Source organism: Sarcophilus harrisii, chromosome 6, assembly GCF_902635505.1.
Source record: "Sarcophilus harrisii chromosome 6, mSarHar1.11, whole genome shotgun sequence".
NCBI classification, from domain to species: Eukaryota; Metazoa; Chordata; class Mammalia; order Dasyuromorphia; family Dasyuridae; genus Sarcophilus; species Sarcophilus harrisii.
This window is the reverse complement of record NC_045431.1, coordinates 160,763,880-160,775,758: the sequence shown is the minus strand read 5'-3', so window position 1 is coordinate 160,775,758 and position 11,879 is coordinate 160,763,880. Positions and strand designations below refer to the sequence as shown.

Below are 11,879 nucleotides of genomic sequence, written 5' to 3'. Positions count from 1 at the left end.
TTCTTAGAAGCAATTAAATAACTAGAATTATACCCCAGAGGCTCACTATCCTTTATAAACTCACAGATGACAAATCCTTGAATTACTTGTCTCTAGATCCTACTTGTCTCTAGATCTATACTATACCCTCTGCCTATCATATCTATATCATATCATATCTATATATAGATAATATAGAATATATGCCTATATATTATATATAGATAGATATATATAATAGATATAAATATATATAATATATATATAATATATTATATATCTGTATAGATCTATATAGATCTATACTAATACCCTCTGCCATGTCTTGCCATATTGATTTCCAATTCCAATTCTTCTCCCTTTTATGTGTTTTCTTCCTTTATTAGAATACAACCTCCTTGGGAGCAGGGGCTGCCTTATTTGTTTCTTTAATCTCAGCACTTAACACAATGATTGATTGACCTGTTCCACATAGTTAGCTCTTGTTCAAGTCATTTCAGTAATATCCAACTCTTTGTGATCCCTTTTAGGGTTTTCTTAGCAAAGATACCGTACCAGTTTGCCATTTTCTTCTCCAGTTCATTTTATAGAAGCAACTGAGGCAAACAGAGTTAAATGACTTGCCCAGGATCACACAGATAGTAAGTTCTGAGACCAGGTTTGAACTCTTGAAAATGGGTCTTCCTAACTTCACACCTGGCACTCTATCCATTGTGACATCTAACTGCATAGTAAGCATTTAATAAGTGTTCACTGATTGATAGACTGGATCCAAGGTCTAGCTTGGATTCCTAGATCCCAGTGATTTGCATTCCTGGTCCAGATTCGTATTTTCACGTCATAGAGTTAGAATGAAAAAGGATAATAAATAAGTCCAAAGGCCCAGGATCATTTCTTAATATATTATATGGCCTTGGAAGTGGGGTACAGTAGACCCCACCGCCCTTTTCTTTCTACAATATAATTCTCTAACAGGAAGCCATTAGTAAAGGAGTCACTTCATTTCTCCCCACTTAGACTCACATAGTGTGAAGCTGGGTCATATTGAAGATACTGATAGTTTTGACCATGAAACCAGTTGAGAATGGCTTCTCCTAACTGTGTGGTAGACTTAAAGAAAGTCTACATGTATTCTGCTTCTCATTATTATCCCATAAGTGTTTTCCTAACATCTACCACATGTATTTTTAGGAAGCAGTTATGCAATCCCTATTTGAAAATGTTGCTTTCCCACTATATAGATAAGGGGTAATTTTTTTTTTTTTTTAATTCACTGTCCAAGTCCAATACAGAATAGTCCTCTGGGAGTCTCTGGAGAAATAAACATTTTCCTTTCACTTGCTTTTCCAGGGCCATACAGATAGGAATCTCAAAATAACAGCCTCCTAGAACAGAACTCACACTATCCCACAAATACAAAGTTTCATATATGCTTTATTGAATTTACCAAACATTGTTTATTCAGCCATTTTTTGTTGTTGGAGCATTTCCCCAGCCTATTTCTTGATTTTTAACTTTGTGTGAAAGTTGAGCTCTGTTTAGCTTGAGGCTGGGGAGACATTGTCTCAAACTTCAGGGTTTTTTTGTTTTTATTTTCTGATTGGATTCTGGGGATCTGCAGGTTTTTGGTGCTAATTAAGGTGATGTGATCCTAGGAGAGGTATTGCCCCTGCTGTTCTGATCTGTCCTCTGGACTTTACACTGGAAAACCACTGATTCCCTTCAAGAACTAGTGCTTTTCTCTGTCTTAGAACTTCGACCAGGTCCCCTGTTCCCTTATGACCAACCACCAGCATTCCTCTTGATCCTGGACCAGCTACTCAGAACTGTGAATGACAAGAAAATTGTCAATTAGTGTCAACTGCATCCAGTTCCAGCCAAGGTTTCCCTGAATTCTCCTTCTGAACATTTGTCTGACTCCCTCACCATCTCTAGGCTGAGGATTCTCAAAGCTACTACTGCTGCTGTCATAGCCATTTCCAAGACTGTTGCTAGATTCTTGGCTGGCCCCCATTGTGGTGTCACAGATCTCTCCTGCCAACATGTTAAATTGTCTTCAGCTGGGAAAATGTTTCACCCTGACCTTTTGTTAGCTCAGCTGCTCCAAAATTTTATGCGAGTTATTATTTTAAGGCTATTTGGAGGATACTATAAGAAGAATGTGGATGGGTTTCTGCCCCTACTCCAACATCTTAGCTCTGTTTCCCAATCTATCTTTTATATAATCGTCATGGAGAGATTTCTTAATGATTAGAGAAATAATTTCTCCAAAAGGAGAAGAGGACAATAGTCAGAACAGGCTTTTTTCAATAAGTCTATTGTCTCTCCTAATTAATAAAATCCATGAGTTCCCCATTATTTCTGGAATTGTATATGAACTTTTTTGCATGGTATTTATAATTCTTTATAGTCTCTTTTACTATTCCAGGCTTTGTACACATTATCCTTTTCCAGTCATCCTAAAAATAGATTATTCTGATAACTCTGTGCACCCTGCATTTTATTTCCTGACTCTGCACTTTTGTATTGACTCTCCCCCTTCATGGAATCCTCTCTCTCCTTGACTCCACCTCTCAAAATCCCTGGTTTCCGCCAAAACTCAGCTGCATTCCATTGGAGACCTTTCCGGTCTCCATAGCTATAATTGTCCTCCTTCCTAAAACTACCTTATGGTCATTTAAAAATATATAGTCTATCAACTTTACATAGGCACATATTCTCTTATCATTAAATATATAGTCCTTTAGATCAACAGTCATTTCATTGATGCCTTTGTTTGCCCCCAGAACTTAGCACAGTGTAGGTGATTAACAAATAATTATTGATCAAATGATCTTATTAAGTTCTTTGTAGAATTTCTCTGTACATTTCTTGGCACATAATTTGCAATTATTTTTATTTTAATAATTTAATAAACATAAATCATTGATAATAATTTAATTTAATATTTTTCAATTTCTTGTCCTTCTGCTTATGCCTTTCCATACCTTTAAGATGTAGAAAAGGACAAAAGTCTTTAAACAAATATAGATAGATAGATACATATATTTATACATACCTCTCTTTATAAATATGTATATGAATTCACATATACTTATATACATAAAATATAGTATATATATGTATATATATATTGTTTATTCAGACATGTCCAAAAATATGTTCCATTCTTTCTATTAAGTCTGTCAGTTCTCTTTAGTAATAAATAACATTCTTCATCATAAGTGCTCTGAAACTAGGATTGATTAATATATCGATCAAAGTTCAAAAGATCTCACTTCTCAGATACGAAAAATTGCTCCAAATTTACAGGAATAACAACCCTTTTCAAGTGAAAAATACTTAAAGGATATGAATAAACAATTCTCTAGGGATAAATAGTCAACCATTAACAATCATATAGGGAAATGATCCAAATCTTTAACAATTAGGTGAGTAGAAAGGAAAGCATCTCTCAGATCCAACTCATATTCTTCAGATTGGCAAAGTTGACAAAATCAAAGGAAGTAGGACAAAATTCCAGATGCTGTGGGGAAACAAGGATATTAATACACTCTTGGAGGAATTATACATTGGTTTCATTATTTTGGAAAGCAATTTGGATTCATGTCCCCATTTTTATTAAATTGTTCAATTATTTTGGGGGTGGCCTATTTTACAAGTACTTATTGGAAGCACTGTAATATGTGATGATGAAATGTCTTAAATTATTATCATTAGATGCAGGGTAAAACCTATTCCCCCCACTCTTTCAAATAATATCTATGCATCATCTTCCCACTTAGCTGCAAGTTTCTTTTCTCTTCTGGTTTAGTTTATTCTATGAATATTGAGATTAATGTGATTGAATATTATAAATATGGCAATGTTATTACTGGTTAAAGATTTCAAAATTAGGATACCTATGGTCACAATAAATTTTTTAAAATTGTGTGATTCTTAGAAGCCTTCCCCACCCCTTCTCCTCCTCTGCCACCATAATAAAGAAGAATGGGATTGAGGGCCATTTTTTAGCCATGACAACCAATAAGACAAAAAAAAAAAAAAAAAAAAAAAAAAAAAAAAAAAAAAAATTCTTGAGAATTTAGCAAATAAGCTGTACAAATCAGATATTTATTACAGATAATCATTACTCACATCCGCTGTTGTGATATGGGAGCCACCTACCAGTGGCTGCTGGAGGTCTGACTCAGACCTATAGAATGGATCTCTTCATGTGAGAGGAGGATGATGATGATGATACAAGAAGACTGAGAGGCAGTGGCATTGTCTGACCTCTCTCCTCTTCCCTCTTTCCTCCAATTTATTTCATTCCCAATCAACCAGGAACATCTGCGTTAGTAAAGGCTGCTTTGCAACTCCTTCAAGTGTTATAATTCACAGCTGTGGAGGCTCTCATGCATTAGCTGTTATCTGAGTCCGCATGCTAGGGAGTACAAAGAGCACTATAGCAGGTGTTGAAGCTTGTGAGATGCCATGGAGGCAAACTTCCAAAAGGAGAAGAGAACTATAGTCAGAACAGGCTTTTTTCATAAATCTCTTATCAGTCTCCTGGATCAGCCCTTTGATGTGTTGGCTCATTTAATTACCTTAATTAAAAAAGTCTTACCAGGGGTCTTCTCCCTTTTCTTCCCTGAAGGTTACTGAAGAAACATTGGGAGGATCCTTCTCATGAACAGCTCTCGGGCACTGCTGCTTCTTTGTTTTTTGTGTTTCTTATGCTCCATGTTCAGGCATCATATGTAGTGTCCTTCTGTGGGTCACTTTTTGGGCGCCAAAATGTAGTGTGCTTTCTAGAGTCCCCACATTGGGGTGCCAAAATATACCATCCGGACTAGCTATCTGAAGGATCTTGAGACCAGCCTTGGTCTTAGTGGAGGAATGAAGAAGGCAGGAGACTCACAAGAATGGTCCAAGATGGAGTCCTTATTTCAAGTCCTCTCAGCCCTTAAATACCTTAGTATGATTACATTATTGCAGCACACTAAGTTTGTGCCAACTAGAGAACCATTATATCACCACATCACACTAAGCATGTGCTAACTATAAGCACCCTGCTATTGATATGTAAATGTATCTTACTGTAAGTATCCCTTACTTCAAGTAGAACACAGGTGGTCATACCTTCCTTGACTTCTTAGGAAGGGTGAGAGCCCTTACGGGAGATGGGGAACCAAACCAGATATTGTCAGCAGGTTCCCTCTGGGCTGAAAGGTCTTATACCTTACCCAGAGTTCCCCCACTATCTGCAGCAGATGAAGAAATTGAGGCAAACAGGATTAAATGACTGGCCCAGGATCACATAGTTAGTAATTGTCTGAGGACAAATTTAAATTTAGGAAGAGAAATCTTCCTGATTCCAAGCCCAACACTATGTACATTATACCACCTAACTGCTCCTTGGTCAAGCATGCATACAAGTCAAGAAAACTTGATTTCAAATTCAGCCTCAGATGCTTAGGAGTTGTGTGATCTTGAGCAAATCTGAGTGCTTCAGTTTCTTCAAAGGTAAAGTGGAAATTGTAGTAGTGCCTACCTCTCAGGGTTGTTGGGAGGATAAAATGAGATGTTTGTAAAGCACTTAGCATAGTGCCTAGTATGTAGTAGGCACTTAAATAAATGCTCATTTCTTTCCTATAGAACATAAGTTTATATCCTAATATTCAGTCACAAAAAAGTATTTTATTCATCTGGATAATAACTTGCAGAACATTAAACATAAAAAAATATTAGGAGGACAGCAACTTAACCATTTCTATTTGATCCCCATCCATTACAGATAAAAACAAGAAACAATGATGATAATAATCATAATAATTCACATTTACATGACAAATTGAGACATCTGGGTGTTGCTACAGTGTATAGAGCACAAGGGCTGAAGTCTGGAAGATGTATCTCCTTGAATTCAAATATGGCCTGGGGCACTTGCTGATCATGCTATCCTATGCAAGTCACTTTACTCTGTCTCAGTTTCCTAATCTGTAAAATGAGCTAAAGAAAAAAAAAGGCAAACCACTCCAGTATCTTTGCCAAGAAAACCCTAATGGGATCATGGAGAATTGGATGTGACTGAAAACAATTGAATAAAAACAATATATGGCATTTCAGATTATACACGGGTATTTTTCCATAATTATAGACCCAAAGACCCAAAGAATCCTTCTATTACTATCTTAAAAATGCCATATGAAATCAGATCTCTCCTGATCTGAAAATATATCACAAAACTTAGGATATTGTGCATTCTTTCCCAGTCCTCATTAATCTTAATATCATCCTTCTGTGATGATCTTTCATTTATTCTGTATATTTCTTGTTTCTTCATATTCTTCATTTCTTGTTTCTATGGAATGCATTCCTAAGAAAACATGGCTTACTTAGTGAATTAAGTTATTCTAACACGTATTTATTTATTTTTGTCTACAGCAATGATCTTTTTTATTTTACAATAGCAACTCAGCAGCAGAAAATAAGTTCTTTTGAATCTCTCAATATGAAGAAAAGCAGCAAAAGTGATATAATTTTGAAATTTTACATTGTTGTATGCAGATATTGAAAGAAACACACCCAGTGCAACATCTACTTTGTAGTTTACTATGATATCCTAGTGCAGCAAATTCTTTTACACAAAATTTCAGACATACATCTTGATAACTTTAAAAACTAGCAAGGATTTTACCAAATCAGTCAAATGATAGCTGTATTTCAAGCTAATTCCTTGATGCTAAGTTTACTTTTAACTGTGGTTAATGTCCCTAAATTTTGAATAAGACATAACTGGCCATTAGAATATAATGGCTCTTCCCACTAACTTCACTATTTTAGTTTTCTGCCAAAGCAAACAAGATCACTAACATTTATTTTTAAAAGGAGAAGAAACAAAAGTATTAAATCAGGTTAATTATAAAATGTAGTCTCAAGTCTTCAGGACATGTAATGATAGATCTTGAGTGGGAACGAATTTCAGAAGTCAACTAGTCCAAGTCCCTTATTTTAGAGATGAGTAAACTGGAGTTGAGGTAACTTAGTGGCACCCTGGATAGAACACTGGCCCTAGAGTCAAAAAGATATGAGTTCAAATCTGGCCTCAGCCACTTGTTAGCTTCTGTGACCCTGGGCAAGTCACTTAACCCAGTTTCATGATCTGTAAAATGAGATGAAGTAAGAAATGGAATAATGCAGAATGGGGTGTGAATGAAAAACAACAAATTGAAGGCCAGAGAGGTTAACTCATTTGTCCATGGTAATTTAAGTACTTCCTATCATTGGCAGGCAGAATTTAAACCGGTTCCTGTAACAGTGCTCTTTCTGCCTAATTAGCAACTAATGAGCTGTGTGACAGTGTATCAATCTACTTCATATAATCCTGCTGACTGAAATAAAGTGCTTCTAGTTTTAAATCAGATCTGTAATCACTAAAATACCAACTCAATCTCTTTGTACATTCCTAAGACAATTTTGGTTCCAGCTCCTCTGTTGGAAATTCCACATTTTCAAAGAGGAAGCTCTGCAGCAAAGAGATCATATTACCACATTAATCTTAAAATAAACAATGAACTCAGCACCACCTTGTACTATAGGATTTCTAAGTGAATAAATAATGCCTTTGATCTGTATATGTATAAAATGTATCTATAGTTCATTTGTTTCTATCTCACCTTCAATTTGAATATCTCCCCTTTCCTTTTCCTGCTCCAGGAGAGACAGACAGATAGATGGACACACCTACAGAGACAGAGAAAAATAGAAAGAGAGATACAGAGACAGATAGGCAGAGACACAGAGAGACAGGGAGACAGACAAGGAAAGAGAGAGAAAGAAAGAGAGGAGAAACAAAGGGAGTCATTCAGAGATAAAGAGACAGAGACAAAGAGAGGGAAACAGAGACTGAGAGGGAAAGAGATAGAGTGAAAGTGACAGAAAAAGACAAAACTAGATGGAGATAGAGATATAGGGACAGAGACAAATAGATATATAGAGAGAGGAACAGAGAGAGGAAGAGACAAAATAATAAAGAGAAGACATTCAGAGAAATATTTGAACCATATCAGAGGGCATACCTAATAAACTCATTTATTCATGTGAAAATATGAATTTTCCTATAACTTTAGATTCCTAGAAGCCTTACATTCATAGGGACCTAGAAATATCACATAATTTTAGATTCCTCAGTCACAAAGCATACACACGCACATATGTACTCTGGTTGGGAATAGAAATAATCATTTTTATCTTTGGATACTGGTTCACAATAAGCACTTACTGGTGGATAGAGCACCAGAGATTGGAATCAGAAAGACAATTCCAATCCAGTCTCAGACAATTACTATCTGCAGGATCCTGGGCAACTCATTTAACCTTCCTTACTCAGTTTCTTCAAAAACAACACGGGGGTAATTATAGCACCTTCCTCCCAGTGGGGTTGTGAGGATCCATTGAGATAAGTGTGGTTGTGAGGATCCATTGAGATAAGTGTAAAACATTTAGCACAGTGCGTGGCACATAGTAGGTGCTTAATAAATGCTTTTCCCCCATTCTCCTTTTTGTGGTTTGTTGATTGACATATACCATATTGATCGGATGGATGTTCTGGCACCTGCGCTGTTTAAGTCCCAACCCCGATTTTCTGCCTATAATTCTAGGCAGCACTATCTGGATTATTAACTCGCACAAAGACCTCAAAATATGCAGCTATAAGGCATGGATCCTCTCTATCCGCCGAAGCTTCTCTCCACCAGGGAATTTCGTACCTGCGTCCTTCTTTTTCTCTTTGCCAGTCTACAAATTTGGGAACAAATACACTTCCCGAGGAAAGTGGTCAAGCCATGACTACCGCATCCTGGGCTCCATGAAGCCATCCCACCTCCCATTTACCATCCCCAGAACAATCTACACCCTTGGTTCTCTTTCCAGAGCAAGTGATAACTTCCAGACGGCTACATTCACCTTGAACCTTCGGTTACAGACTCCGGCACGCTTCGCTCACCTAAAGCGCAGCAGGCGCGCCCAGAGCTCCAGCCTGTGCCCGGGGGGCTGGCGGGAAGCCAGCCCCTCCCTCCCCCCTTCCCGGGGCGGGCTCTGTGCCTTTCTTCCTGAGTCAGGACATGGCACAAGAGACCGGGAATTTCCCGGACAGAAGGTTTTCCCGCTTCCTGACCTGGACCCCAGTGGATAAAAGCGGTCGGCGAAGCATGGGGAGCCACAGAACCAAGCTGTCTTGGAACAGTCAGCTCTCGCTTTCTCCTCTTCCGAGCTTCAAGCCCCCAACTCCTCCAACCATGAGCCGCAGTCTCCGCCAGATTTCTTGTCTTTTCCTGCTCTGTCTGCTGTCCGGACTCCTGACGCCGTCAGTCCGGTTAGCCAGCGGTAAGAGAGGGGAGCGAAGGCCGGAGGAAGGGGCTGGAGGGAAGTTGCCTTTGCAAGTGGGGCTGCGGTTCCAGCTGTGCCCCAGCGGAGGTGGGGACTGGGATCTGGTGGTGCTCCTGCGCAGATGAGGCTAGGAACACTTGTGTGGGTGATAGGAACAAATGTCTCAGGATACAGTGCTTGGTTCACATCCCACGATCCTTAACGGTTATCTCCTTTTTCTCTGCGTCAGGAGCGCCCGTGGTCAATGAGCTACGCTGCCAGTGTCTGCAAACCGTGCAGGGAATTTCCTATAAGACCCTCGCCAGCCTGAAGGTGATCCCAGCCGGTCCCCACTGCTCCAACCTTGAAGTCTTGTAAGTTTGGTTCAGACAATTGCTGCGTCCAATTTCTCTGCCCTCAACAATTCAGCCCTTTTTGGTCCTAGGAATAAGTTGCTGATGGTTTCTCTCGTTTTCTTTGCAGAGCCACTCTGAAGAATGGAAAAGTACTTTGCCTTAACCCCGAGGCTCCCCAAGTTAAGAAAGTAGTGCAAAAAGCTCTGAAAAGGTAACTATCAGTTCGATATACCTAAACAGATGTCAGAATCGTCTCCTCTCACCCCATCCCCTTTGAAAAAGATGAAGTCAGGATTTTACCTTAAGGGTTGAAAAACAAAATCGAGAGTTTCTATTAAATTTAATCTATTCTTTTACGGTTTCATTATTCCACCCTCAAATTCAAATTATGGTATTTGATACCTAGTAATAGATAGTGGACTTATGATTTCACTGGTATCACGAACTGCCAGGGCAGTTCCCTTTACCAAGATTCTCTTTACCAAGGCAGATGGGCACCTTCTGAATTTGGGATTTCAGAGGCTAGTATAGATTTCTGGGGGAATCAAGTAATTCTCCAAAGGACAAACAGCTAGCCTATGTCACAGATGGGACAAGAACTCAGATTTTCCTGGCTTTAAGTTTAGCTCTCTGTCTACTATGCCAGGCTGCCCATATGCCTTGACATATGATATGAAATTGGCAAATGTAAGACACAAAATCTAATTAAGAATAGAACCTAAATTTTCTAAAATTCAAGACACAGCTCTTCATGGCGAAGCACCTACTCTTATCTGATGACTTTAATCAGCATATACAAAAGCAAATGGGTTTTCTTTGCTTGACTATGACTGTGTAGGCTAAGTTATAAGCAGGTTGAGTACATTATGCAGGAATCCAGAGAATTCTACTTTACTTCAAGATCTCAGGAAATTAATTAAACATTTTTTTTTCCTTTGTAGCAACTCCAACTAGTAACTTCAAAACAGAAGATGGTCTCTTGAAAAGCCTAAGCAACTCCATTTTGAGAACATGGATCTCAAAGAGTCAGAAGAATCCCACTACTTTGCCAAGCATCTGTGATTTGTTTGGAAATTCTTTATTATAATGCCTTTATTTATTTTATTTGTTAGTTTTTACAAGTGTGATTGGAACTAGTTGTTAAATTAATGTCTTCTCTTCACTTTTTATAAAACCAAAGTTATTCCAGTTTTTCCTTCATGCGCTATATCTTTCATTTAAATGTGATATTTTCAACTTCTTTGAGAATCATCTATTATGTATCTATTTAAAGTTGGCTGTGATTTGTGTGAGAAAGAGTTCCCACATTCAGATAGCAGGTGACCAAAAACATTATTTATGATAATTATCTGACATTGTCTGTGTACTATGTATTTATATTTGAAGTATTGAGAACTGTAATGTTCTAATTATCCCATAGACATTTAATGTCTTCTTTGTATGGCATACTGTCATGTTTAGTGTAAAAATACACAATGTTCTTAGTTCTATTTATATCCTAAAATAAGAAGATTTAAATATTTATTGTTAACAAATAACTGCAAAGCCTATGAAATAAAGTATTTTGATAATGTCCATTCTTTGTTTGTTTCTTTTATTGGAGGTGGGGAGAATTCATTCCTAGTGGTGGTTTTTATGATCTAAAGAGGAAAACATTTTTATGATATCATTTTTCTATTCATTTAATGCCTTTCATATTCCTACAAATGTCAATCAGATTATACTGTTTTCACTAACTGGGGGTTTGAAACATCGACATGACAAATTCCATTTATTTAATAGGAAATTAAATGATAATAAATTTAACATTTGAATCCATGTCTTGAGTACCATAGATACAATACTTGAGACCTAACATTACCCATCAAGGTTGAATACAGTAGATCAAAATCAGAGGCTTAGATTGTTTGTTGGAATTTTACATACCAATTCATATCATTTTTTCACCTGAGGAAATTATGCTAGATTTGTTCATTGTCACCAAGCTAATATGTCAAAGGCATATTTTGGACAAATATTTTCAAATTGTCTCTCTTCCATCATATGACATCTTCCATCAATAAAGACAGGATTAAAGAACATGCCAACTCTGATAAGATCTAATTAAGAAAGACTCACCTTAATTCATAGAGAACTGTTCTGAATTTATGTAAATCCAGCATGTATCAAGAATTATAATTAGTCATGTAATTT

The 11,879-nt window shown here is 37.4% G+C and overlaps 1 protein-coding gene across 1 annotated transcript; it reads left to right on the top strand.

The window, feature by feature from the left end:
- The first annotated feature begins 9,173 nt into the window (after positions 1-9,173).
- Positions 9,174-11,261, top strand: LOC100915440 (growth-regulated alpha protein). Its single transcript, XM_012551956.3, has 4 exons — positions 9,174-9,348; positions 9,581-9,704; positions 9,814-9,897; positions 10,628-11,261. Exons 1-4 carry the CDS (start codon positions 9,174-9,176, stop codon positions 10,638-10,640), a joined length of 396 nt encoding a protein of 131 aa, XP_012407410.2. The 3' UTR covers positions 10,641-11,261.
- Positions 11,262-11,879: the final 618 nt, after the last annotated feature.

What these genes read in the sequence shown, in the direction of transcription:
- LOC100915440 (XM_012551956.3), top strand. Translation starts at nt 9,174, where the DNA reads ATGGGGAGCCACAGAACCAAGCTGTCTTGGAACAGTCAGCTCTCGCTT. An exon ending in GTCAGTCCGGTTAGCCAGCG is followed by an intron (nt 9,349 to 9,580) that starts GTAAGAGAGGGG and finishes TCTCTGCGTCAG; the next exon opens with GAGCGCCCGTGGTCAATGAG. An exon ending in TGCTCCAACCTTGAAGTCTT is followed by an intron (nt 9,705 to 9,813) that starts GTAAGTTTGGTT and finishes TTTTCTTTGCAG; the next exon opens with AGCCACTCTGAAGAATGGAA.